Source organism: Bos indicus x Bos taurus, chromosome 24 (assembly GCF_003369695.1).
Source record: "Bos indicus x Bos taurus breed Angus x Brahman F1 hybrid chromosome 24, Bos_hybrid_MaternalHap_v2.0, whole genome shotgun sequence".
In the NCBI taxonomy this organism is placed as follows: domain Eukaryota; kingdom Metazoa; phylum Chordata; class Mammalia; order Artiodactyla; family Bovidae; genus Bos; species Bos indicus x Bos taurus.
Window position 1 is genome coordinate 37091732 of NC_040099.1, and position 27166 is coordinate 37118897.

Genomic DNA, 27166 nt, shown 5'->3' on the forward strand with positions numbered 1-27166 from the left:
CACGTGCTCGCGGCAGAGGCAGGTCCAACCACGAGGACCACGGCCCTGACGCTCCCCTGAGGGCGCAGCCGGGGTCGCGGCGCCAGGAGCTCGAAGCCGGACGGGTTCGGTCCGGGGTCATGGCGAGGCGGGAAGATGCCAGGACCCTCTGGGCCGGGAGAAAATAAGTCCCTCGGGAGATTCCCTCCGCTGCTCCCGTGACTGGCTCTGCCGCCTCAGTGACTGGCTAGCCCTCCCAGAGCGCCCGCGCCTGTGAGGGATCGAGCTTCCCTGTAACTTCGTGAGGGTGAAAGAGGCCAGGCCCCGGGCAGCGGCGGCGGCAGCGGGCGCCGAAGCCCCGCCCCGGCCCGCGCGGCCTGCCGGATTCGCCCCGCCCCCTGCGCGCGGCCAGCCGCCCCTCTTCCTCCTGCGCCACAGTTCCTGGCGGCTGGCCTGGTCGCGGGTCGCGCTGCAAGCTCGCGTGGGCGGCGGCGGGCGCGGGTCCCGGCCCTGTGAAGAGCGCGCCGCGCGCCTCCTTCCCCCCCGGGAGCGGCGGGACGCGGAAGTGACGTGCTGCTCGGGCAGGAGCTCGTTTGAATCGGTTCCCGGGTGATCCTCGAGCCTGCCTCTGCTCGGCCGCCGCCGCCGCCGCCGCCGAGTGAGGAACTGAGCGCGCCAGGGTAGAGGCCTCGCGCCGCCCCGGGCGCTGGAGCTGAAGGCGCCAAGCGGGGCCCGCACTTCGGTTTTCAGCGCGGCGGCCACAGGCGCCGGCACGGCTGTTTGCTCTCCCCGTCCCCCAATATGGCAGCGGCGGGCGGCGGCGGGCCCTCGGTGGAGACCGGAGAGGGTGGCGGAGGCGACGGCCCCAGGACGGTGTACTTGTTTGACCGACGCGAGAAGGAGTCGGAGCTCGGGGACCGGGCGCTGCAGGTCGAGGAGCGCTCGGACTTCGCGGCGTTCCGCGCCTCCGTGTGTCAGGTACGCGACGGGGCGACAGAGGGATGCGCGGGTGAAGTTTGGATTGGGAGGGTGACGAGAAGCCCACGTTGCTCACCGCGGGGCAATAAACCTGTCACCCGGCCCGGGTCCTGCGGCCTTGGCGTCTCCCTCCAGGGTGCCCGCCATGCCCGAGGCGGCGGAGAAGCCTGGGGGCCGGGCCCGCCGCCGGGCCCGGGAGTGCGGGGCTGGCGGGTCGGTGGGCCTCCCTCAAACCCCGGCCTTGTGGCCGGGATCGCGGCGTCCGGGCGGTGGTACCGTGGGTTTCGAGAGCTCGACCTTTGCACTGAGGCCGTGCAACTCATCTTTTGAGTCGGGAAAGCTGTGTCTCTTTTGGGTGAAACTTTTTTTTTTTTTCAAGACAGCGGAGTTTTGCCCCGCTGGCTCTGTCAGGAATATCGTGATAGCTAGAAGTTGTGAGATTCCAGGAGTCGATTTTTCCTAGGTTCCTTCAGTGATGCAGTAATTTCACGGGTCGTGCTGTCAAGGTTTGCGGGCGCGCCCTGGCTGGTCCTTCCGTAGTGGAAACACTTGACCTAGAGTTCCTCGCAGGTGGAGCTCTCTGTGGTTTCCTGCACCCCCCAGTCCCTTGCTGGGGGAGGTCCTGAACCACTCGAAGGGTGTCCGAGGGTATCTGCGGGAACACCTGAGGACCGATATACTTCCTGTATTAGTTTGCGTGAGAAGTTAATAACTGTAGGCAAAGCCCTACTTTAAACTGGAAAGTGTTTTCTAGATCTGAGGTGTTGCTGGTGCCTGAGCTTTAAAGAATGGATGTTATTTATCATGAGCTGCTTCAACCACTTGGGGCTCTTTTTAAGCGACAGAGAACACCTGGCTAACCAAGAAAAAGGACTTAGTGTGAAGCAGTGTTTTAAACTTGATGTTTTAGGGCTTCCCAGGTGGCTCAGCAATAAAGAATCCGCCTGCCAATGCAGGAAATGCGGGTTCGATCCTTGGGTGGGGAAGATCCCCTGGAAAAGGAAATGGCAACCGAGTCCAGTATTCTTGCTTGGGAAATCTCACGGACAGAGGAGCCTGGCGGGCTACAGTCCATGGGGGTCGGGAAGATTCGGACACGACTGAGCACGCACGTAGGCTGATGTTTTAGTACTTTTTAATTCCGTATAGTAGTTGATGAAATAATTGAAATCAAGACCCGTAGGCAGGAAAAAAAAAAAAACGATGTGAGAGCAAGCACTTTGATTTGTTCTGTTTTTCCAGGGTCTAGAATCATGCCTGGTATGTGGTAAATAGTCAAATTAGAATGACAAAATTTTACGAACTCAGAAGTTCATTCTCTGTCTGGATACAGCGCATTCCCATGTCCTTGAAAAGTGAATAAATGAATGCTCATTATTTTTGATGAATGTTTTGTATTTATCAGGGAAAGGGAAACTCTTATTTTTGTAGTTGATTATTTAAAGTATTCATATTGGTTATATAAAATCATGACACACAAAAATGACTTTAAAATGTCAGCGCATTAAAAAATTAAGGAACCAGAGAGGAAAAAATAAACCTTTTATTCACTATGAAATTTATAACCACTGTTAGTAATTGGAGTTATTTCTTTGTGTTCTTACCATCAGCCTGCATTTTTAAATAATCTTAATACATGTCTGTATTCCATTTTTTTCACTTAATATTGTCAGTATCTTTCTATTTTAATGCAAATCTTCATAGTCAAAGTGGTCTGTTTTGAACCAGTCAGTGTTTACATATACATATCTCTTTTTGTTTGCACTTGCATTAGATTTTAAGCAGTATCGTGATAAACATGTTTGAATGCAGTCTTTTTTTTTTTTTTGAGATTTTTGAGTTTAAGCCTTTTTTCCCCTCCATTTAAAAAAAATTAAACTCTAGTTGATTTACAATGTGTGTTAGTTTCAGGTGTACAGCACAGTGATTGAGTTACATATGTAAATGTTTCAAATTCTTTTCCCTTGTATACATAGGCTTATGGCTTTGTTTTCTTTGGTTTAGAATCTTAGAAGTCAAATTCTTGGATCAACGGTCAGGAATATCAAAGCTCTTGATATGTATTTTTAAATTGTTTTTCAGAAAGGTTGTACTAATTTACCCTTCCTCTAGAAATAATTCTCCTATGTCAAAAGTGTCAGTAACTGTGTTACATGTATAGGGGAAGTGTATTAACCTCTTATTGCGGAAGTGGTAACTCACTTTTGGAGATCATGACTCACCTAAGTCAAACAGATAGTACAGAAGTTAAAATTCAGATCCAGAACCCAAGTTCTTTTTGTTACATACCATTCAAATGATATTCTTATTTATAGGGAACAGATATATTTGTTCCATTCCTTCAATATTTTAATAAGGAAAATATTCCCTTTGACTAATTCTTGTCCTCCTCCCTCCTACTTTTTCCTGCTAGAACAGAGAAGGCTTAACTTTAATTAGAGGGAAGAACTAGTAAAAAAATAAAAAGGAAGGCTAACTTTTTTTTTTTTTTTTTTTGAGAATTTAAAGCTAGATTATGCCACCTAATCCATAACTTTGTCTCCGTTACATACATGAAGAACTAAAATAAGTTCATAAGCGGTGAAACTGGGATCAGAATCTAGGTCTATTTGATTCTAAAGCTTGTTTTTGTTTGTAAACAATCTCCACAGGGCCCACACTATTTTCCATGTTAGAGGAGTAGGCAGATAGTGCACTAAATTAAAGTTTTTCATTAAAACTTAAACTAGCAAGTGTTTGTAGTGCTAGGAAGTATTATGGGTCCTAAACTGTTATATGTGTAAAAGTTCACTTTGTAGAAAAAAGGAGCAGTCAAGAGGCAGGAATAGAATGTGGATTTGACAGAAGGCTTTAGACCTGTGATAAGCAGTTACTGATTCACCTGAGCCCTTGTGACCTCGCAAAATCAAAGATTAGGAAATAACTTATTTGGCTAGTTCTTAATATTCACAGTCATTAAGTCCCATTTGTGCAAACCCTCCTCTGCACACCTAATTTACAGTAAATGCCTACTTTTTCCCAGTGGTTCCACTATTCCTTGTCACCCCATTATAGCACTTGTTATAACATTGTACTTAAAAAAAATTGTCTCCATTCCTGGAGGTTAGGAGCCTTATCTAATAGTTGGTTTATAGCTGTTGAGTTAAATGAATCAATCTCTTCCTTCAAAAAAAATTTTTGTATATAGGGTATGTTGTGTTAAAAATTCCAAAAGATGAAAAGAAAAAAAGTAAAAGATAGATGTAGGAAAGAGTAGAATAGTAACCTGAGAGCTAATTAATGAAAGTTCATTTTATTAAAGCTTATACCAGTGCTGATCCATGAAATCAGCTTTGAGTTTCTTAGAAGTGAAAACAAAGGAGAGATAATGAATACAAAACCCACAAAGTCTATAAAATAAAAGCATTCCAGCTGCTAAGAATGTAAACCTTTGAGAAAAATTTCTCCCTAAATTCCTCACAAATCCTGATAAAATAGACAACATTCTTACAGATAGGAGAGGCTCTTCTTATTTTGTCTTTTAATGCAAGGTACAGTCAGACATGATTTAGCAACTAAACAACAGCCCTTGTGTTATTTAGGGTATTGCAACCTGCTTTAACCAGTTACCACCCACATTTTTTTTTTTTAATTTATTTATTTTAATTGGAGGCTAATTACAATATAGTGGTTTTTTCCATACATTGACATGAATCAGCCATGAGTGTACATGTGTTCCCCATCCTGAACTCCCCTCCCACCTCCCTCCCTGTCCCATCCCTCAGGGTCATCCCAGTGCACCAGCCCTGAGCATCCTGTCTCATGCATCGAACCTGGATTGGTGATCTATTTCACATACGATAATATACATGTTTCAATGCTATTCTCTCAAATCATCCCACCCTTGCCTTCTACAGAGTCCAAAAGTCTGTTCTTTACATCTGTGTCTCTTTTGCTGTCTTGCATATAGGGTCATTGTTACCATCTTTCTAAATTCCATTTATTCGTTAATATACTGTATTAGTGTTTTTCTTTCTGACTGACTTCACTCTGTATAATAGGCTCCAGTTTCATCCACCTCATTAGAACTGATTCAAATGCATTCTTTTTAATAGCTGGGTAATATTCCATTGTGTATATGTACCACAGCTTTCTTATGCATTTGTCTGCCGATGAACATCTAGGTTGCTTCCATGTCCTGACTATTATAGTTCAGTGCTGTGATGAACATTGGGGTACACGTGTCCCTCTGAGTTCTGGTTTCCTTGGTGTGTATGCCCAGCAGTGGGATTGCTGGGTCTCATGGCAGTTCTGTTTCCAGTTTTTTAAGGAATCTCCACACTGTTTTCCATAGTGGCTGTTCTAGTTTGCATTCCCATCAACAGTGTAAGAGGGTTCCTTTTTCTCTGCATCCTCTCCAGCATTAATTGTTTGTAGACTTTTGGATAGCAGCCATTCTGACTGGCGTGAGATGGTACCTTGTTGTGGTTTTGATTTGCATTTCTCTGATAATGACTGATGTTGAGCATCTTTTCATGTGTTTGTTAGCCATCTGTATGTCTTCTTTGGAGAAATGTCTGTTTAGTTCTTTGGCCCATTTTTTGATTGACTGCCCACATTTTTGTAGAGATTTCTCACTTAAGTGTACTCTGTGTGTTCCTGGTTTTGGGGTGATTCAGGGACAGAGTGATCGGATATAATACCAAAGCACACATCAGTAAAGGCTAGTTGTTTGTTCAAAGATATGCATTGAAGTATATAGCTTCTGATTGATCTAATCCATTAAACAAGTTTAAAGTTATTTGAGGATTTTATGGTTTGCAGTTCATTAGCCCATCATAAATATTTCTTCAGACTGGCTTTTGAGAGAAGTTGGGCAGCAATAGTTTGAAGCTAACCTGAAGACATGGAGGGCCGGTTCTTTATGTTACTCATTAAATAAAAATCCATGTACTTTAACTTGAACCCAGAAAAAGGTAGAGTTGAAGTGATCTTATAAAAATGAAAAAACCCAGTCAAGACTCTTGCCCAATATAGAATGTCATCCTGCTTTCATTTAGAGAAGGGCAGACAATGTTTCTGTATTCAAGGCTATTTTGGTACTCATACAGGAAAGACTTTGTCAGGTAAGACAAATTTTTAGATCAAAAATATGGAGAGAGAAGGATATGACATCTTGAGTAAAAGTATAATGAATAATGTAAAAATAATTTGTTTGTGAAATACCAGAGCTAGAAAATATTTAGAAAAGTTATGAATTTGAGAAATAATTTTGTAAAGAATTATATATAAAGCAAAGAAAAAAGATAGCTTATGTATCTTGACTGAACAATAGAACCATGGAGAGAGTGTATGAAATACTTGTATATGCTTTTCAGATGTATATCAGTCTTAATTCAATTTGACACAGTTTTTTAGTAATTATAAAAATACATGTTTTGTTCTACAGGATATATAACCACATGATCTAACAGTTGGGATGTTGCAGAAATAAAGTAGTAAAGAACTGAAAAATAAAGACAGTCTTAATTATATAAAAACCTAATAAAGATGTGTGAAGACAATTTTTTTTTTTCTGTAAGCAAATAGAATCTTTTCTCCATCAGTGTATTGTCTATAGCTTCATTTCTCTTGGGTGTAATTGGGTAGAATATGAATATTTTTAATTTTACTAAAGTATACCAGATTGCTCTTCAGTATGGTTCTAGCCCTGTCCACAATGTGTAAGTCCATTTTCCCTCTATGGAAAGCTATACTTAATTTGTTTTTCCTTCAAAATATAGCTGTCTTTTTAATAGAGCTTTTATTTAAATTGAAGTAAATAGTTGATTTATAGTGTTAGTTTCAAGTGTATAGCAAACTGCTTCAGATGTACACAAACACACAGATGTATATGTGTGTATATGTGTATATACACCCACACAGACTCAAACTTTTTTGGATTATTTTCCATTGTAGGTTATTATAAGGTAATTGAGTATAATTTCCTGTGTTGTACAGTATGTTCTTGTTCTTTATTTTATATATGGTAGTGTATATCTGGTTTTTGTTGTTCTTTGGCTGTGCAGTTTGCGGGATCTTAGTTCTCCAACCAGAGATTGAACCCAGACCACCATGGTGAAAGCACTGAGTCCTAACCCCTGGACTGCCAGGAAATTCCCTAGTAGTGTGCATCTGTTAATCCCAGGCTCCTAGTTTATCTCTCTCCCCTGCTTTTCCCTTTGGTAACTGTAAGTCGTTTCCCATGTCTGTGAGTCTGTTTCTATTTTATAAATAATTTCATTTGTATTTTTTTTTAAGATTCCACATATAATTGGTATCATGTGATATTTGTCTTTCACTTACTTCACTTCATCTGATAATCTTTGGGTCTATCCATGTTGCTGCAGATGGCATTATTTCATTCTTCTTTATGGCCGAGTAATACTCCATTCTTTGTGTGTGTGTCTACGTGTGTGTGTGTGTACACACACTACATCTTTATCGTCTCATCTGCTGATGGATATTCAGGTTGCTTACACGTCTTGGTTATTGTAAATAGTGCTGCTATAAACATTGGGGTGCTTATATCTTTTCGAAATAGAAATTTTGTCTTTTTCAAGTATATTCCCAGGAGTGGGATTGCTGGATCTTACAGTAACTCTGTTTTTAATTTTTAAGGGAACCTACATAATGGTTCTTCATAGTGGCTGTAGCAGTTTACATTCCCACCAACAGTATAGAAGGGTTCTCTTTTCTCCATGTAGACTTTCTGATGATGGCGCTTCTGACCAGTGTGAGATGATAGTTCATTTTAGTTTTGATTTGTATTTGTCTGATGATTAGTGACATTGGGCATCTTTTCATGTTCCTGATGACTGTCTTTGGAGAAATGTCTTTTTAGGTCTTCTGCCAATTTAAATTTTTTTTTTTTTTTTTAAATACTGAGCTGTATGAGCTGTTTGTGTATTTTGGAGATTAATCCATTGTCAGGTTCTTCATTTGCAAATATATTCTCCTATTCTGTGGATTGCCTTTTCACTTTGTTTATGGTTTCCTTTGCTGTGCAAAAACTTATAAGTTTAATTAGGCCCCATTTGTATATTTTTGCTTTTGTTTCCATTACTTTAGGAGACAGATCCAAAAAAAATAATGCTGCAGTTTATGTCTGAGAGTGTTCTGCCTATGTTTTCCTCTAAGAGTTTTATGGTATTCAGTTTTATATTTACATCTTTACTCCATTTTCAGTTTATTTTTATATTTGGTGTTAGAGAATGTTCAAATTTCACTTTTTTAAACAGGTGGCTGTTCAGTTTTCCCGATACCACTTTTGGAGAGATTGTCTTTTTCCATTGTATATTCTTACCTCCTTTGTGGTAGATTATTTGACCCTTAGTACATGGATTTATTTCTGGGCTCTATTCTGTTCCATCGACCTATGCATCTGTTTTTGTGCCAATACTATACTGTTTTGATGATTCTACTAGTTTTGTAGTATAGTCTGAAGTCAGGGAGTGTGAGTCCCCCAGCTCTGTTACCCTTTCTCAAGATTGTTTTGGCTTTTGTGTTTCCATACAACTTTTAAAAGTTTTTTTTTTCTAGTTCTGTGAAAAATCCCATTAGTAATTTGATTGGATTGCCTTGAACCTGTAGATTGCTTTGGGTAGTATGGTCATTTTAACCAAATTGATTTTTCCATTCTAAAAACCCAGTATATCTTTCCTGTTCGTGTCATCTTCAGTTTCTTTCGTCCATGTCTTAAGAGTTTTTGGAGTACAGGTATTTTGCCTCCTAAGGAGGTTTATTCTTCAGAAGTTTATAAGACATTTTATTCTTTTTGATGCAATGGTAATGGGATTGTTTCCTTAATTTGTCTTTCTGATCACTTGTTAGTATATAGAAATGCAAGATTTCTATACATTAATTTGTATCCTGCAATTTTACTGAATTAATTGATGATCTCCAGTAGTTTTCTGGTGGTGTCTTTAGGATTGTCTATGTATAGTACCATGTTAGTAGATTTCTGTGGTGTCTTTAGGATTGTCTATGTATAGTACCATGTTAGCAGTTTTCTGGTGGTGTCTTTAGGGTTGTCTATGTATAGTACCATGTTAGTAGTTTTCTGTGGTGTCTTGAGGATTGTCTATGTATAGTACCATGTTAGCTGCAAGCAGTGACAACTTTACTTCTTTCTTTCCAGTTTGAATTCCTTTTATTTCTTTTTCTTCACTGGTTACTGTGGCTAGGACTTTCAAAACTATGTTGAATAAAAGTGGTGAGTGTGAGCATCCTTGTCTTGATCTTAGAGGGAATGATTTCAGCTCTTCACTGTTGAGTATGTTGTTAACTGAGTTTGTCATATGTGGGTTTTATAGTGTCGAAGTATGTTCCCTCTGTAGGGAGGTTTTTTTTTTTTTTTATCATAAATGGATGTTGAATTTTATCAAAAGCTTTTTTCTGCATCTACTGAGATGAACATTCAGAAAACTAAGATCAGGGCATCTGGTCCCATCACTTCATGGCAGATAGATGGGGAAACAGTGGAAACAGTGAGAGACTTTATTTTGGGGGGCTCCAAAATCACTGCAGATGGTGACTGCAGCCATGAAATTAAAAGACACTTGCTCTTTGAAAGAAAAGTTATGACCAACCTAGACAGCATATTAAAGAGCAGTGACATTACTTTGCCAACAAAGGTCTGTCTAGTCAAAGCTATGGTTTTCCCAGTAGTCACGTATTGATGTGAAAGTTGGACTATAAAGAAAGCTGAGTGCCAAAGAATTGATGCATTTGAACTGTGGTGTTGGAAAAGACTCTTGAGAGTCCCTTAGACAGCAAGGAGATCCAGTCAGTCTATCCTAATGGAGATCAATCCTGAATATTCATTGGAAGGACTGATGCTGAAGCTGAAACTCCAATACTTTGGCCACCTGATGCGAAAAACTGACTCATTGGAAAAGACCCTGATGCTGGGAAAGATTGAAGGCAGGAGGAGAAAGGGATGACAGAGGATGAGATGGTTGGATGGCATCACTGACTCAAAGGACATGAGTTTGAGTAAACTCCAGGAGTTGGCACTGGGCAGGGAAGTCTGGTGTGCTGCAGTCCATGGGGTTGCAGAGAGTCAGACACGACTGAGCGACTGAACTAACTGACTGAGATGATAATGTGGTTTTTATTCTTCGGTTTGTTCATGTGATATATCACATTGATTGATTTGAGGATGCTGAAAAATTCTTGCATCCCTGGATTAAATTCCATTTGAACATGTTTTATTCATTTAATGAGGGCAACCAGTCTGTTCTGAAGGAGATCAGCCCTGGGATTTCTTTGGAAGGAATGATGCTAAAGCTGAAACTCCAGTACTTTGGCCACCTCATGCGAAGAGTTGAGTGAGTCTGAGTGAACTCCGGGAGTTGGTGATGGACAGGGAGGCATGGCGTGCTGCTATTCATGGGGTCGCAAAGAGTCGGACATGACTGAGCGACTGAACTGAACTAAACTAAACTATGCTTTATGTTATCAAGACTTATACTTTTTGCCAGCCTCATGGGAGTGATATCTGCTGTGTGCTAAGTCACTTCAGTTGTGTCCGACTTCTTCCACCCTATGGACTGTAGCCCGCCAGGCTCTTCTACCCATGGGATTCCCCAGGCAAGAATACTGGAATTGGCTGCTATGTCCTCCTCCAGGTTTAATTTCTCTGATAACTAGTAAAGATGAGCATCTTTTCATGTTTTCTGGTTTTTCTCCTTTATGAGTTGGATTTCTTGTGTATTTTCAGGAATGCTTTTCTCTCTCAATATTATTTCTGTATTTTTCCTCCACAATTTTGGATTAAAATGTAGCTGCTTTAGTTCTCTTGGGGTTTATTTTCATGTATGTTGAGATGGGGATTTCTAAAATCTGTTTCTGTACCATTAACTGTCTCAGTATTCTTTCTCATCAGTTTGTAATGTCATTCCACTAAAATGAACCTACATATACTCATCCACATTGAACAGTTCTTATTTGCCATGCTTGCTTCATTTTTGCCTTTTGAAGCATAGTCCAGGCCTTAGTTTACTTCACTCCTGTATGCTTCAACATGCATTTTATTATCACACCATCAAAATTAACATTTTTAATGGTATTATCTAACAGTTAATTCCATGCTTAGATTTGTTTGTCTCAAAAATGTCTTTTTATTGTTGGTTTGTTTAATCAGGGTCCTTGTACTGAACTTGGTTTTTTATGTTTCTTAACTTCTTTTAAAATTTAGAGCATTTTAGCAAAATACCTTCCCCCAGTCTTTTTGTTTTTCCTAACATTGACTTGTTGAAGAAATCAAGTTGGTTTGTCTCTCATATTCCATATTCTGGATTTGTCTATTCCTTTATGGTGCAATTTAGCTTGTTCTAACTCCACATATCCCACAAACTAGAAGTTATTTTTAAAGACTTATAATTAAGATTTAGGCTCAGCTTCTCTGGGGTGGGGGAGAAAATACTTCATGGGTGGTGCTGGGACTTCATATGACATCACATCTGAAGGCACTTAATATATGACTGTTTCACCCACTCTGTTTCTTACCACTGCCAAGTGGTGTGATCGAGCAAGTGGGATTCAAATGGGTTCAGCTGGCTTCTTTAGTAATAAAGCTTTAATTTAATGGTTCATTCATTGATAGTGCTGTTCTGATTGCCATTCCTCCATTTTTATTAACAGAAATTCTCTGCCTCCAATTGATGAGGTCAAAGAACAACTTTGCTTCATCAGTTAGAGATACATGGCTACCTAGAGATACATGGTTACCCTGAAATCTGATTGGTACAAGAAAGCAGCATAAATGGTCTACTTGCCCTTTAATTTGCTGGTGTTCAGAGTGGGGAGTTGGTTTTCAGTTAGTTTCAATAGTGACCAATAGGATTTTTAGATCAATATTGAAGACTTGAATATCATTAGTCTAGATTTTTTTTTTTAAGTAATCTTCTGTGTAAGGTTGGTTTAAATTAACTAGTTCATCATTACCTGAAATAGAAGTCAAGTCTTTTAACTGTGTGTTGCCCTATTGTTTGATTTTGGAACGAGGATGTGTTTTTTAATTTTAATGACATGTAATATTTTAATGAAAAGATTAACTCATTTTTCTAATTCTTATATTTGTTTTTTTGTGAAATTTCAGGTTTTCATGTGTTTTTTTGGTCATTTACTTTTTCCCGTCCTTTTATTGTTCATGTTTTTTCCCTCTTTGTTGACTTTGATCTTGATTTATGAAGGCTTTTTCTCCTCAGGATGTTAGCACTTTGTTTCGTGTTGCAGTTTACTCCCCTCGTTTATAATTTGCCTTAGTTTTTTTAAAGTTATACTTTTGGAAGAGGTTATAATAGATACAATGGAGAAGGCAATGGCACCCCACTCCAGTACTCTTGCCTGGAAAATCCCGTGGATGGCGAAGCCTGGTAGGCTGCAGTCCATGGGGTCGCTAAGAGTCGGACACGACTGAGTGACTTCACTTTCCCTTTTCCCTTTCACGCATTGGAGAAGGAAATGGCGGCCCACTCCAGTGTTCTTGCCTGGAAAATCCCAGGGACGGGGGAGCCTGGTGGGCTGCCGTCTATGGGGTCACACAGAGTCGGACACGACTGAAGCGACTTAGCAGCAGCAGCATAATAGATACAAAGGTTCTTTATACAGACATCCTGCATAGCCTGGCAGTCTTTATCTCAGTGTTGTAAAGTATTAACCTCTATTTTTATTTAGTACTTCTGTTTTTACATATTTAAGTATTTAATATATATGAACATAAGTGTTAATGCCTTCCTCCAAATAAGTTTACTTTATATATCGACACAAAATAATATGTCTTTTGTCTAAGAGAGCTCTGCTGATGTTAAACACTTTCAAAATGTTCACTGTTCTTAGGTGACATAAAATAGCAGAAAAATCTACCTTGTTAATAAGCAAATAGGTAATTTATAGATAGATTTGTGGTTAATTATGCAAAGGCAAAATTTAAAAATGTTAAAACATATTTCTCAGAAAAATGTAGTACTGTTATAATATTATAATATCCTTATCGGTATTTTCATATTTTTGTAAACTTGACTAGGGCATTTATTTCCTTTCTATAATAATTGATTTTATTCTGTTATTTTTGGTAGACACTTGGCATTTCACCTGGAGAGAAATTTGTCATTACAACAACCAGTAGGAAAGAAATCACCTGTGATAACTTTGGTAAGCAACGTTGCGTTTATGCTTTTATATTTAATATGTTGGACGGGGGAGCCTGGTGGGCTGCTGTCTATGGGGTCGCACAGAGTCGGACACGACTGATGCGACTTAGCAGCAGCAGCAGCAGTACATTACAGGGTAATGACTATTTTATTACCTAGATAAGCATCAAAAACCATTAATATTTTTGTTTACTTCGTTGGAATGGGGGAGGAAACTGGCTCTACACATCTACTTTGTGCAGAGCTCATACTTGTCGAGCATGGTTATAAGAAAAGAGTTGATATCACTTAATGGCTATAAAAGATGAGACCTTGCTCAACATCCAACCACAGGTCTTCTGCATGGACCCTTAAGAGCTACTTCTCCTGACCCACTTGGATTCTCCCATTATCTTTTTCTACCCGGTTATGTTCTAAGATGTGCCAATTTTTCATGCCTGATTCCTTTTTTGATTTAATCATTCTTCGCATTCATATTGATAACCACTTTAATTAGTTCCTCATCTGATTTTCTGTGACAGTTTGACTTAAGAATTGAGTGTTTCAGATGAGTGGAAGTATTTGGACCTATTCCACTGATATTCTTAACACAGCATAACTGATTATAGATCAGTCCATTGTTTGGGGATTTGCCTGTATGATTTTTAAAGTCATTTCATAGATACAATTTATATATTTAAAATTATAATTTCATTGTGTTTTGGATGCTGACTTAGCACTTAAGATGTTACCTCTTGATTTCAGATGAAACTGTTAAAGACGGAGTCACTCTATACCTGCTACAGTCAGTCAATCAGTTACTACTAACAGCTACAAAAGAACGAATTGACTTCCTACCTCACTATGACACATTAGTTAAAAGTGGCATGTATGAATATTATGCAAGTGAAGGACAAAATCCTTTACGTAAGTATTCCCTTTGTACTAATTGTGATAAACTGTCACTTACCTTTATTCCCTTGATCAGACTTTTAAAAAGTTCTTTCATTCTACTTTACTCAAAGACTATGATCAGTTCTTGTGAGCCTCCTTACTTCATCTCTTCATCACAGTGTATTTGTTTTTATACCTAAGTCATCTTACATCAAAGTAAAGATACCTCTCCTTTTAAAACTAACGTAGAATGAGAATTCATTCCTTTTCAACTCATAAGAGATGGTTCCTTACACATCTACCTCCTGTACACTCTCCTTTCCTGTTATTCTTCCTAGCTTCCTAAACTCTTCTCCCAATTATATTTGTTTTACCTTGCATATTTTTTGTAGCTGAACTGCACAGCTAAGTGGTTTGTGTTCCTTATTGTTTCTTTATAATTCCCTCCCACCTTTACTATTAGACAGTTTTTATCCTACCTTAGATTATTTTGATTTAGAGAATCTCTTCCATCTGGATTCTGCGAAAGTGTTCAGGTATTCATTATAAGCTTTCTTTCTTTCTTTTTTGAACATACGGTTTGTGGGATCTCACTTCTCTGACCAGGGATTGAACCCGGGCCTTGACAGTGAAAGCCTGGAATCCTAGCCACTAGGTTACCAGGGAGCTCCCTATAAATTTTCTTTCTTTTTAAAAAAATTTGTTTGTTTTTGGCTGCGCTGGATCTTCATTATGGCACATGGGCTTAGTTGCCTTGAAGCACATGCTATCTTCCCAGACTAGGGATCAAATCTGTGTCCCCTGTGTTAGCAGATGGATTCTCAACCACTGAACCACCAGGGAGGTCCCCTGTAAACTTTCTTACTAAATATTTTTTTCATTGTATATGCATTAGAGTTGGTAGAAAATTAGAAAACATAGATAAACAAAAACAACACAGAGAATATTCCCATCTCTGCCACCCAGATGTAACCACCACCAACACTTTGGTGTTTATCATTTCTGACCTTTTTTTATATGTATATATATATATATGCACTTTTTTTTTTTTGGTATTATATGGTGCATACTTTTTTTTTTCCTTTTGTTGTGCCACGTAGCTTACAGGATCTTAGTTCCCTGACCAGGGATTGAACTCAGGCCCTTGACAGTGAAAGCCCAGAGTCCAAACTACTGGACTGCCAGGGAATTCCTGATGCATTCTTTTTTAACCAACCTTTTAATTTAAAATGTAATGAACATCTTTAATATGTATGTCAATATATATTTATTTTAGGGCTTACACAGTATTTAGATAACATAATTTATTTGAACACTATATACTATTGTTGTTGGGACTTCCCTGATGGCTCAGAAGGTAAAGAATCTGCCTGCAATGCAGGAGACCCACGTGGTGCTAGTGGTAAAGAACCTGCTTGCTGGTGCAGGAGATGTAAGAGACATGGGTTCAGTCACTGGGTCGGGAGGATCCTCTGGTACGGCAACCCACTCCAGTATTCTTGCCTGGAGAGTCCTAGGGACAGAGGAACCTGGCGGTTTATAGTCCATGGGATCTCAAAGAGTCTTGCATGACTGAAGCAACTTAGCGCACAGACACCCACACACACACTGCTGTTACTAGACATTCAGGTTATTTCAGGTTTTTTTTTTTTTTAATTGTTACAAATGACTGAATATTCTCGGGACTAATTCTTCTTGTACATCCTTACCTTGACTGCTGTTGTTACTGCTCTCAGCTGCAGAGCCAGGCACTGTGTCAAGCACTTTGTGAGCATTTTCTCATTTGATCCTTAATCCTGTGTGTTAGCTAACATGAAGGTAATGACCTTATTTTGCAGAAGTAACTAAGATAGCCACAGTTTTACTCTCTATAAAGTGTGGTCTGTTCAAGCTCCCTGTACATCACCTCTACTCATTATTGAGCTTGATACAGTGGTCGGGCATCACACCTAAAACTGAATTTTTCTGTCCTTCGTCTGAATTTTCCCTTTATGGAAAAAGAGGACCGTTTTTCCAGTCTTCTAGAACAAGCACTCAAAGCCACCTTGGATTTCTTTTTCTTTCTCCTTTTATATCTAATCAGATACTAAATTCTACTCATGTTTTCCTTTGAAATTTCCCTTAACTCTTTTTCTTCCCATTTCCTACAGTGTCCCTACTTTTCCATTTTCTAGTTAATACCCTTCACTAGATCTTTATACATATCTGATTTGTGATGACTACTTTCCAGCTAGTTTATAAACGGAGCCATCCCCTACATGTTTAGCGTTTGGAAGTGCTTGCTGGAATGCTACTTTGTGGGTTAATTACAGCCTAAGTTATGCTTAAGTGAAAGAGACATTAATTTAGTATGCTCACCCTTTTAATTAAGGAGATAAAAGTGGGAAGTAGTTTGGATACTGACCCTGCCGAAAGGAAAATGTTAGAAATAGTGCTGAGCCACTGATAAACTGAAGGTCAGGCTGGTTGTATAGTAGGAAATTAAGAGCAGTTTTGTGTCAGTTAAGCAGATACATTCTGCCATTTCACAAGTTGGTGTTGCAAGATACCTATATTTAAATCAGCCCTTAATAGACACTTTTATATTTGTCCCATATCCCTAAATGTGCTTAGTTTGACTTGTGCATGATGTAAGTATGTACCACAGACTACTATTTGATTTTATGGTTATGGTCTTCTGTTTGTCTCTCATGTGTGTATGTCTGTCTTTAGATTATAAACTCCTTGAAGCCAGGAATCATGGCTGGCTCACTCATGCTGTGTAGTGCCATACAAGTACTGGTTGGTAACTGCTTTTTTATGCTGGTGGTGATTGATGATGCCTTACTATGTTTGTGTCATTAGGATCAGGATAATACTTTAATTTTAGCTCTTTGGAAAATAAAAGTGATGGCTTAAGGTACTTCAGAATTCCTTCTACTTTGAACTTTTATATGAAGTATTTAGGAGGGAGAACTTAAGCAGTAATGTTTTCTCACTCTCTTCCAGCATTTGCTCTTGCAGAATTAATTGACAATTCATTGTCTGCTACTTCTCGTAACAGTGGTGTTAGAAGAATACAGATCAAATTGGTAAGAGAATAATACTCTAAATCAAATTAACTTGTGTTTTTATGGAAGTACTGCAGGTTTATTGGAAAAAAATTAAAATATAAACTAAAAGTAGAAATAATTGTCTGATGTCTCTTCATTAAAATTTTTTCACTTGCCCTTTTCCTATGGATATATGTATACATGTATGTGTGATTATAGTGTACATTTTGTTTGTGATCTTCTATTTTCCCTTAGAAGTAGATTGTAAACATTGCCATATTATGGCTATTCTGCAATGTAATACACCACTGATGCAATTTGATTTATTGACTAATATAAATTATGTAATCAGTCTGTGGCTGTTGAACATTTAGATTTGTTTCCCTTTGTTTTTGCCATTGTAAGCAGTGCTGGTAGCAGGAGCACCCTTATAGATCTTTGTACACATCTCTGATTAGTCCTCAAGCTACATTCTAAAAAATGGAATTTCTAGGTTAAAGGACATGAAGAATTCTAAGGCCTTTGATTCATACAGCTGGAGTGCCTTTTAGAAAATTGTATTAATATACACTTCTCCAGCAATGTATGAGTGAGCCCAATGAATCACATTTTTTATATTGAACTTTTCATGTTTTTAATATTGATACAACTTTTCCTGTCTTTTTGAACTTATTTCATAGCATTTTGATGAAACACAAGGAAAACCTGCCGTTGCAGTGATAGATAATGGAAGAGGAATGACCTCTAAACAGCTTAACAACTGGGCCGTGTATAGGTTGTCAAAATTTACAAGGCAAGGTGACTTTGAAAGGTTAGAGAACCTTACTCACTTTTTTTATGGGCAGCTGGGTATTTTAATAAGGAGAAGAACGCTTCTATTTCTTTAGTTATATACATTGTCAGCATATTTATTTAGAGTTTTATAGTAAAATAGTTTTTAAGGTCAATACTTAAAAAGTCAAAACTGCATAAATCATATTGTACCCTCCATTGAATGATTCTTTCTGCATTTCCTGAAGTGTGTAGGAGTTATGTTGATATGTTGCCTACTGTGGAGTTTTCCCCCTTTTCTTAATAACTTAAGTTTGAAGAAAGCTGTATAGTGTCTAGAGCAGTAGAATGTTTTTTAAGTGGGCTTTAGAAATCACCTGATACCTCGTGCAAAATGTCCAAGGGAACCACATGTAGTTCTCTGGAGCTTACTGTGGCTCTTTCAGGGCTCTGCTTTACAAAACGTTCACAGCTGTTAGGGAGTAGAGTCTAGTCAAGAGTTTTGTATGGGAATATGTTTGTAGAAAATATCCTGAATGAGAATGTCATAAAGGAAACAATGTATACTCAAAGCTGTCAGGGATATAAAGATTTAGCTCCTTGAGATAGTTGAATTCTACTTAGAGGCATGACTCACTGTGGGATTGATGTATAAGTTATGTTTTATAATTTAGGAAACACACTTGGGGAGAATCTGTTAACATTCTTATTAAGAAGTTAGTATTTATTCATGTCCTATTTCCTTTGCTCTTAGTTGTGTCAAGGAAAGTCACCCAAGTTTAAGGATCTGTCTCAGTAATGTGTAAAATTAATATAGTTAATGCATTTGCCTTCTCATTTCTGAGATTTCAGCACTCAGAATTTTCATCAACTTTGTAAAGCCTTCCAGTGCCATGATGAGAGGCAGTAAGTAAAAAGCAAGGGCTCTGGGATCATTTGGCCTTGTCTGAATTGAATTCTAGCTTTATTAGTTGTATGACACTGGTCAAGGTACTTTACTTCTATCTCAGTTTATGTATCTGTAAAATGGGGATAATACCGCCTAAGGTTTTGTGAAAACCAAATGAGTTAGTGCATGTAAAATCCTCAGAGCCTGGCAAATAATGATAAGCAGTCAGTAAATACAAGCTATCATGGTAGCTATTTGGAGAAGGCAATGGCAACCCACTCTAGTACTCTTGCCTGGAAAATCCCATGGACAGAGGAGCCTTGTAGGCTGCAGTCCATGGGGTCGCTAGGAGTCGGACACTACTGAGCAACTTCACTTTCACTTTTTACTTTCATGCATTGGAGAAGGAAATGGCAACCCACTCCAGTATTCTTGCCTGGAGAATCCCAGGGACGGGGGAGCCTGGTGGGCTGCCATCTATGGGGTCGCACAGAGTCAGACACAACTGAAGTAACTTAGCAGCAGCATGGTAGCTATTCCTTCTCATTCTTGGCCTCAGATTTTTCTCCAACTGTTGTTCTTCACCATTTTCATGAGTACATGCCACTTCAAGGATTTATAAAATAGCCATAAAGAAGACAGTGATCTTTTGTAGTCTAAAGATAGAATTTAGCATAAGATAGAAATATTCGGTAGAAATGAAAGGAGGACAGATGGCAGATTGGGGCAAAGGGTCAGAAAAATGTTAGTTAAATCAAGTGGAAGAGTTGAAAGAAGTGGAGCCTACAGTTTGTTAAAATTTCTTTAGATTTTAGCACAGCACAAACTTTTAAACCTAATTCAAATATTAGGGAAATTTTAATTTTTGGAAGAAATCTACCTGTTGCTGGGTCTGATCCTAGCTTTATGGATATTGCATCCAGAAACACAATTGTTGTTATAGCTGTCATGTACTCATACTGTATTTGAATCCAGTACCATCAGTCCCTTAACTCAGTCCAGTTTCTGTTAGTGTGAGTTGTAACCCTCCTCCTAGTGTGAGTTGTAACCCTCCTCCCCTGCTCTTCTCTAACTTCTACTCCTATAGAAAAAAATGATCAGTTGTTTTACTGCTTCCAGTTAAGTTGTTTTTTTTTTTTTTTTTACTGGATATAAGGATGTTCGTATATAGGGAATAGGCTATGGAAGAAAAGGAAGGATAGCCTAAAAATACAAAGCAGCTGACTGTCTTGACTATAGTTTATGTTGTAGTAGAGGAAAAGCCTAAAGTAAACCAAAAAATATATAAGCACTTCAGTTATCGATAAGAAAATATCAAGTAACATGTTAGAGCCTGATGGCTGTCTTCTTTAGGTGAAGTGATTAGGAGAAGTGACCTCTTTGAGGTTACATTTCACTTGAGGCTGGAATGATTAGAAAAGAAACACCCAAAGTGAAAATCTAGGGGAAGAGCATTCCAAGTAGAAAGACATCAGCAAAGACAAAGACCCTGAAACTGTGATCACCTTGTTTCATTTGAGAGACAAAAAGAAGACCAATGTACTTAGAGCATTTTGAAGAGGACAGTAGGGGGGGATGAGTTGAGAGTTCTATTTTGACAATATTCTTTATAAGTCTCATTCACTTTGGTACAACCCTTTCCTCTCTTTTATTTTGAAAAATTTCAGATTAATAAATATGTTGTAAAAACATATCAAATAAAAACATGTCAAATAAAAAGCCAGCAATAAGTCAGAAAATCAGTTGTACTACTCCTGTATCCTTCACCTAGATTTATGTTAACATTTTGCCACATTTGTAATCTTCTGTTTATGTATGTATGGGTGTACACATGCATGTACACAGAACACACAGTTTCTCTTTCTAAATCATCTGTAAGTTGTAAACTCGATGATATTTTACTGCTTAGTACTGTACCATGTATTTCCTTCACAGTTATGTTCTCATAAATAGCCATAATTTCATTATTACACTCAACACATTTTTCAGTGATTCAAAATAGCTAATTATAATGTCCATATTCAGATTTCCCTTTGCCATGTCTTTCATGTCTCCTTTATTCTATAATTCCCCATATTTGTCTTTCATGAAGTCTTTTTTTTTTTTTTTAAATAGAGTTCAGGCTAGTTGTAGAACAGTCTACCCTCTGGATCTGAGTGTTTCCTGAACACTATTCGTTCCCTCAACATTTTATAAATATTTTCAAACATACAGAAAAGTTGAAATTCTGTAGTCAATACACAACATATTCATACTAAGCTTTACCACGTCTCTTTTTATTCCACTAACCTTTCAGTTTAGTTCAGTCTCTCAGTTGTGTCTGACTCTGTGAGCCCATGGAGTGCAGCACGCCAGGCCGCACTGTCCCCATGATCAACTCCTGGAGCTTGCTCAAACTCATGTCCATTGAGTCAGTGATACCATCCAACCATCTCATCCTCTGTTATCCCCTTCTCCTCCCGCCTTCAGTCTTTCCCAGCATCAGGGTCTTTTCCAGTGAGTCAGTTCTTTGCATCAGGTGGCCAAAGTATTGAAGTTTCAGCTTCAGCATCAGTACTTCCAATGAATATTCAGGACTGCTTTCCTTTAGGATGGACTGGTTGGATCTCCTTGCTGTCCAAGGGACTCTCAAGAGTCTTTTCCAACACCACAGTTCAAATGCATCAATTCTTTGGCACTCAGCTTTCTTTATAGTCCAACTTTCACATCCACACGCAACTATTGGAAGATCCATAGCTTTGACTAGACTGGCCTTTGTTGGCAAAGTAATGTCTCTGCTTTTTAATATGCTGTCTAGGTTGGTCATAGCTTTTCTTCCAAGGAGCAAGTGTCTTCTAATTTCATGGCTGCAGTCACCATCTGCAGTAATTTTGGAGCCCCCAAAAATAAAGTGTCTCACTGTTTCCATTGCTTCCCCATCTATCTGCCATGAAGTGATGAGACCAGATGCCATGATCTTAGTTTTCTGAATGTTGCGCTTTAAGCCATCTCTTTCACTCTTCTCTTGCACTTTCATCAAGAGGCTCTTTAGTTCCTCTTCACTTTCTGCCATAAGGGTGGTGTCATCTGCATATCTGAGGTTGTTGATCTTTCTCCCGGCAATCTTGATTCCAGCTTGTGCTTCTTCCAGCCCAGCATTTATCATGCTATACTCCACATAGAAGTTAAATAAGCAGGGTGACAATGTACAGCCTTGACGTACTCCTTTTCCTATTTGGGACGAGTCTGCTGTTCCATGTCCAGTTCTAACTGTTGCTTCTTGACCTGCATACAGATTTCTCAGGAGGCAGGTCAGGTGGTCTCGTATTCCCATCTCTTTCAGAATTTTCCACAGTTTATTGTGATCCACACAAAGGCTTTGGCATAGTCAGTAAAGCAGAAACAGATGTTTTTCTGGAACTCTTTCTTTTTCGATGATCCAGCGGATGTTGGCAATTTGATCTCTGGTTGTTCTGCCTTTTCTAAAACCAGCTTGAATATCTGGAAGTTCACAGTTCACGTATTGCTGAAGCCTGGCTTGGAGAATTTTGAGGATTACTTTGCTAGCGTGTGAGATGAGTGCAGTTGTGTGGTAGTTTGAGCATTCTTTGGCATTGCCTTTCTTTGGGATTGGAATGAAAACTGACTTTTCCCAGTCCTGTGGCCACCGCTGAGTTTGTCAGATTTGCTGGCTAACCTTTAGGTCATTAAAAAAAAACCTGATAGACTTTAACACTTTAAAAAAATTACTAAATTATTTTTGACTGTGCTGGCTCTTTGTTGCTAATGTGTGGGCTTTCTCTAGGTGTGAGAGCAGTGGCTTCTCTTGTTGCAGAGCACTGGCTCTAGGTACACAGACTTCAGTAGTTGCAGTGAGGGGGCCTCAGTAGTTGTAGCAGATGGCCCCATAGTTGTGGCTTATGGGCTTATTTGCCCCACAGCATGTGGAACCGTCCCAGAGCAACGATCATACTTGTGTCCCCTTCTTTGGCAGATGGATTGTCATCCACTAACAACCAGGGAAGTCCAGGTCAACTTATTTTTTGGTTCAGTTCAAAGTAAATTACAGATACCAGTAAACTTTTCTCCTGCTGAGTCAAGTATTGATATCATTATGTAGAATTTAATTTTTTCTTCTGAAGTAAAATTTACCTTGAAATTTTACCCATCTGTCTTAAGTATATCTTCATTGAATGGTCATATTTTTATGGTCATATAATTAATACCAAAGTTGTGCAGCCATCACAACTAATTCTGAACGTTTTCATTACTCCAAAAGAAACCCTGTACCCATTTATAGTCAATTCTGCCTCTCATTACAATCACTGATATACTTTGGATAGTTGTTAATCTATATTTCACTTGTGTTTCTTAGTGATTTCAGTTAACATTTTAAACAGTCCACTTTGGATAAATGCCAGTTTAATAATAATAATGCACAAAAACTTTGTTTCTATATAACTTCATTCCCCTCTCCTTTGTATTATTATTTTCATATAAATGACATCATTATACATTATAACCCTGTCAATACAGTTTTATAGTCAGTGCTTTAAACAGCTGTTTTTTAAATCAGGTTGGTGGAGAGTTGTAAAAAATACACTGTCCTTTTCTATTTATATAGTTACCTCTACTTTATTCTTTATTTTTTCTTGTATTCAGATTACTTTCTGAAGTCTTTTCAGTTCGTTCAGCAGACTCTTCTTTAGTAGCTGTTTCATAGCAGATGTGCTAATGACATATTCCCTCAGATTTTATATGTCAATATCTTAATTTCTCCTTCAGTTTTGAAGGCTACTTGTCCTGAATAAAGAATTCTTGGTTGACAGTCTTTTCCTGGCAATACTTCGAATATGTTAACCTACTGTCTTCTGATTCCATAGTTTCTGATGAGCAATCAGCTTTTAATCTTGAGTATCCCTTGTATGTGATTCTTCACCTCTCTCTTTCACTTTCAAAGTTCTCTTTTTTTCTCTGGCTTTTGATACTTTGATTGTGGTATGTCTGGTTTTTAAGTTCATTATATTTGGTGTTTGTTGAACTTCTTGGAGGTCTAGATGAAGATTTTCATCAAATTGGGGGAGTTTTTGGCCATTACTCAAATATTCTTCCTCTCCTGTCCTTATGTGGTTCATCTTTGTTTCATTTCTTAGACTAAATAATTTCAGTCAACCTGTCTTTAAGTTCACTGATTCTTTCTTCTGCCTATTCATATGTGTTCATGAGTCACCTATTGAAATTTCTTTTGAGTTTTTCTTTTTTTTTAATTCCAGAATTCATTTGGTTCTTTGTAGTTTCTGTTTCTACTAATAGTCTGTATTTGGTGAAATACTGTTTTCTTACTTTTTTTACTTCATTAGAAATAATTTATTAGTTCACTGAATGTATTTAAAATAGCTGATTTATTTTTTAAATTTTTAAAAATTGAAATATAGTTGATTTACAGTGCTGTGTTAATTTCTACTGTACAGCAAAGTGATTCATTTATACATACATACATATATATATATTCTTTTTTAAAAACAATTATTTTCCATTATGGTTTATCACAGAATACTGAATATAGTTCCCTGTGCTATACAGTAGGACCTTGTTTATCCATCTTACATATACTGGTTTGCATCTGCTAACTGCAAACTCCCGCTCCATCCCTCTCCCACTGTCCACCCTTGGCAATTACAAGTCGGTGCTCTATGTCTTTGAGCCTGTTCTGTTTCATAAATGTTCATTTGTGTCATATTTTAGATTCCGCATATCGGTGATATCATATAGTATTTGTCTTTCTCTTTTCTGACTTCAATTAGTGTGGTAATCTCTAGGTTTCATTCATCTTGTTGCAAATGGCATTGTTTCATTCTTTTTATGTCTGAGTAGTATTCCGTTGCATATACGTACCATACCTTTGTCATCCATTCCTTTGTCAGTGGGTATTTAGGTTGTTTCTATGTCTTGACTATTCTGAGTAGTGCTGCTGTGAACATAGGGGTGCATGTATATTTTTGTCCAGATATATGCTCAGGAGTAGGATTGCCAGATCATATGTCAGCTCTGTTTTTAGTTTTTTGAGGAAGTGCCATCATGTTTTCCATAGTGACTGCACTAAGTGACATTCCCACCACCAGTGTAGAAGGGTTGCCTTTTCTCTACATCCTCTCCAGCATTTGTTATAAAATAGCTGACTTAAATCTTAGTCTGGTAAGTCTAGTTAAGACTTGGGCTTTCTCTGGGACAGTTTCTACTGAGAGCTATTTTTCCTGTGTTTAGGTCCGATTTTAATATTTCTTGGTGTGGCACATAGCTTTCTGTTTAGAACAGGACATTTTAAATAATGTAGTGTGGCAGATCTGGAAATCAAATTAATCTCCCTTCCCAGGGTTTATTAGAACTTCTCTGTAGCTCAAACAATAAAGAATCTGCGTGCAATGCGGGAGACTTGGGTTCAATTCCTGGATCAGGAAGATCCCCTGGAGAAGGGAATGGCAATCGTCTCCAGTATTCTTGCCTGGAGAATCTCATGGACAGAGAAGCCTGGCGGGCTACAGTCTGTGGGGTTGAAAAAAGTCAGACAGGACTGAGCGACTAACTTGCACGCATACCCACAACTTATTGTTCCTTTTGTCTTTTTGTTGTTTATGTAGTGACTTCCCTAGACTAATTCGGTAAAACCTGTATTCTTTATATTGTGTTGCCTCTGAAGTCTGTGGTCAGTTAATCTAATGGTCAGTTGATGATCAGACATTTTTCTTAAGTGTCTGGAACCACTGAGTCTTCCAGCTCTTGCCAAGGGGTTCTGTGTGCACATGGGCTATGTTTTTAATGTTCCTACAGGAAGTTGACTGCTCTGCCTTAGCTTGTAACTCTTGCTTGCACTGAATATCAAAGTCAGCCAGAAATGAGAGATTAGGGCCTTTTCAGTACTTTCTTGAGTATGAATACAGTCCTGAACAGGAGTGTGATCTTCTTGATTCTCGTGAATGTGTTGGAGCTTTTCAAAACCACTATTGACCTCCCATTCTCCAGCTTTTCCTTCTAAGTTTTGGGACAGATCTGTGTTTTTTTCCAACTGTTTTCATTGCCTCAGTCAGCTATGATGATAAACATCTGCCACTGATTGTTTCTGACAAATGACCCAGGGAAAATGCATTTCACACTGAGCAAATTCTGAGTTAGGTCAAATAAAGACAGACCCTGCAAGTGGAGGTTTCTAGGGAACTGTCAGATCCAGTAATGGCAGTTCTATGGGGAAGGAACTTCTGGGAAACTCCAAACTTATTCCAGCAACTCCTAGGCTGTCAGTTTTCACCATGACTGCAGGGCTGTTGGTTTTCAAGGCTTCTCTAGAGCTGGTGAGAGGGGAATGGGATAGGGTATGTGAACACGTACCAGAGCTAGCAGTTTTCACCAAAGACTCATCGATCTGTCTTAAATAACCACTCCTTGGATTATTGGTAAGACGTAAATATTTGGAGTTTTGAAAAAGTTGATTTTGACAATTTTTTCAGGTATTGTTTTTGCTTTTAACAAAGTGGATTTTCATAGGTTCTTAATGTGCCATTCTGGAAGTGATCATTCAGTTAACTGGGTTTTGATGAGTGTGTAGTACACTTGTGTAATCCAAACCCCTAAGATACAGAACAGTACCTGGATATAGGAAATTTGCTCATGAATGAGGCACTGTTACAGTCATTGCCTTCCTTATAAGTTAAGTTAGATACCTAAGGACATTGTTGTATTATTGTTTTTTCATTTAATCTATTTTGTGGAAGAAAGAAAGGTGACATTAGTTAGGTCACTGGGTGGCCATAATTCAGGTATGTGTTGGATCAGTGCTACTTTCTGCACCATGAACTTGCTCAGTAATTGAAACTCTCTCAACTCAGTCAGCCATTTTTGGGAAAAAATAGCATGCCACGTGGCTCACTTCCCATGCCATTATTAGGTTGTAGAAATGGACTTCTGACAGGATTTTCCCTGATTTTTCCTAAAGAAAAAGCTCCTTTGTCTTCAGTATTTTTCTGCAATGAAGATGATCTTTCAAGTAGATATTTGTATTTACTTGAATTTAGAGACTGAGAATGTAATATGTAGCCACCCTACTTTGATTTGGTTATTTCCATTGTGTCTCACAGGCTCAGGGATATGTGGCCATTTGTCACTTTTGTTGAAGATGAATATGTCTTCATTGAATCTGATTTTTTTTTTTTTTCCTTCTGGTAGATTTGAGATAGATATAAATGTACATACATATAGTCACTTTACCATATTTCCTGCCAATCACTTGGATTGTTTTGTTTCTTTTTACTAATTTGATCTCTTCTATTCCTTTTTCTTTGTTTCTACAATTTTTATGATGTGGTTTCATAAAGATTTTGCTTCTCTTTTCTAACAAATAACTTCTGTTTCACAAAGATAATGTGTCCTCTTACATTGAATCAAGAATAAGAGTCACACACACACACACACACATATCTAGTGATTTCTAAAGATTT

General features: G+C 38.5%; 1 protein-coding gene across 2 annotated transcripts in view; it reads left to right on the plus strand.

Moving 5' to 3' along the window:
• Window positions 1-393: 393 nt before the first annotated feature.
• Window positions 394-27166, plus strand: part of SMCHD1 (structural maintenance of chromosomes flexible hinge domain containing 1) — a 127607-nt gene continuing 100834 nt past the window's right edge. The window contains exons 1-5 of one of the 2 annotated variants that reach the window (XM_027526268.1): window positions 394-957; window positions 13059-13134; window positions 13878-14039; window positions 16995-17077; window positions 17719-17849. In XM_027526268.1, the coding sequence (XP_027382069.1) occupies window positions 781-957; window positions 13059-13134; window positions 13878-14039; window positions 16995-17077; window positions 17719-17849 (629 nt within the window). In that variant the 5' untranslated portion in view covers window positions 394-780. The remainder of the gene's footprint in view (window positions 958-13058; window positions 13135-13877; window positions 14040-16994; window positions 17078-17718; window positions 17850-27166) is intronic. The other variant, XM_027526269.1, reaches the window with a different exon arrangement.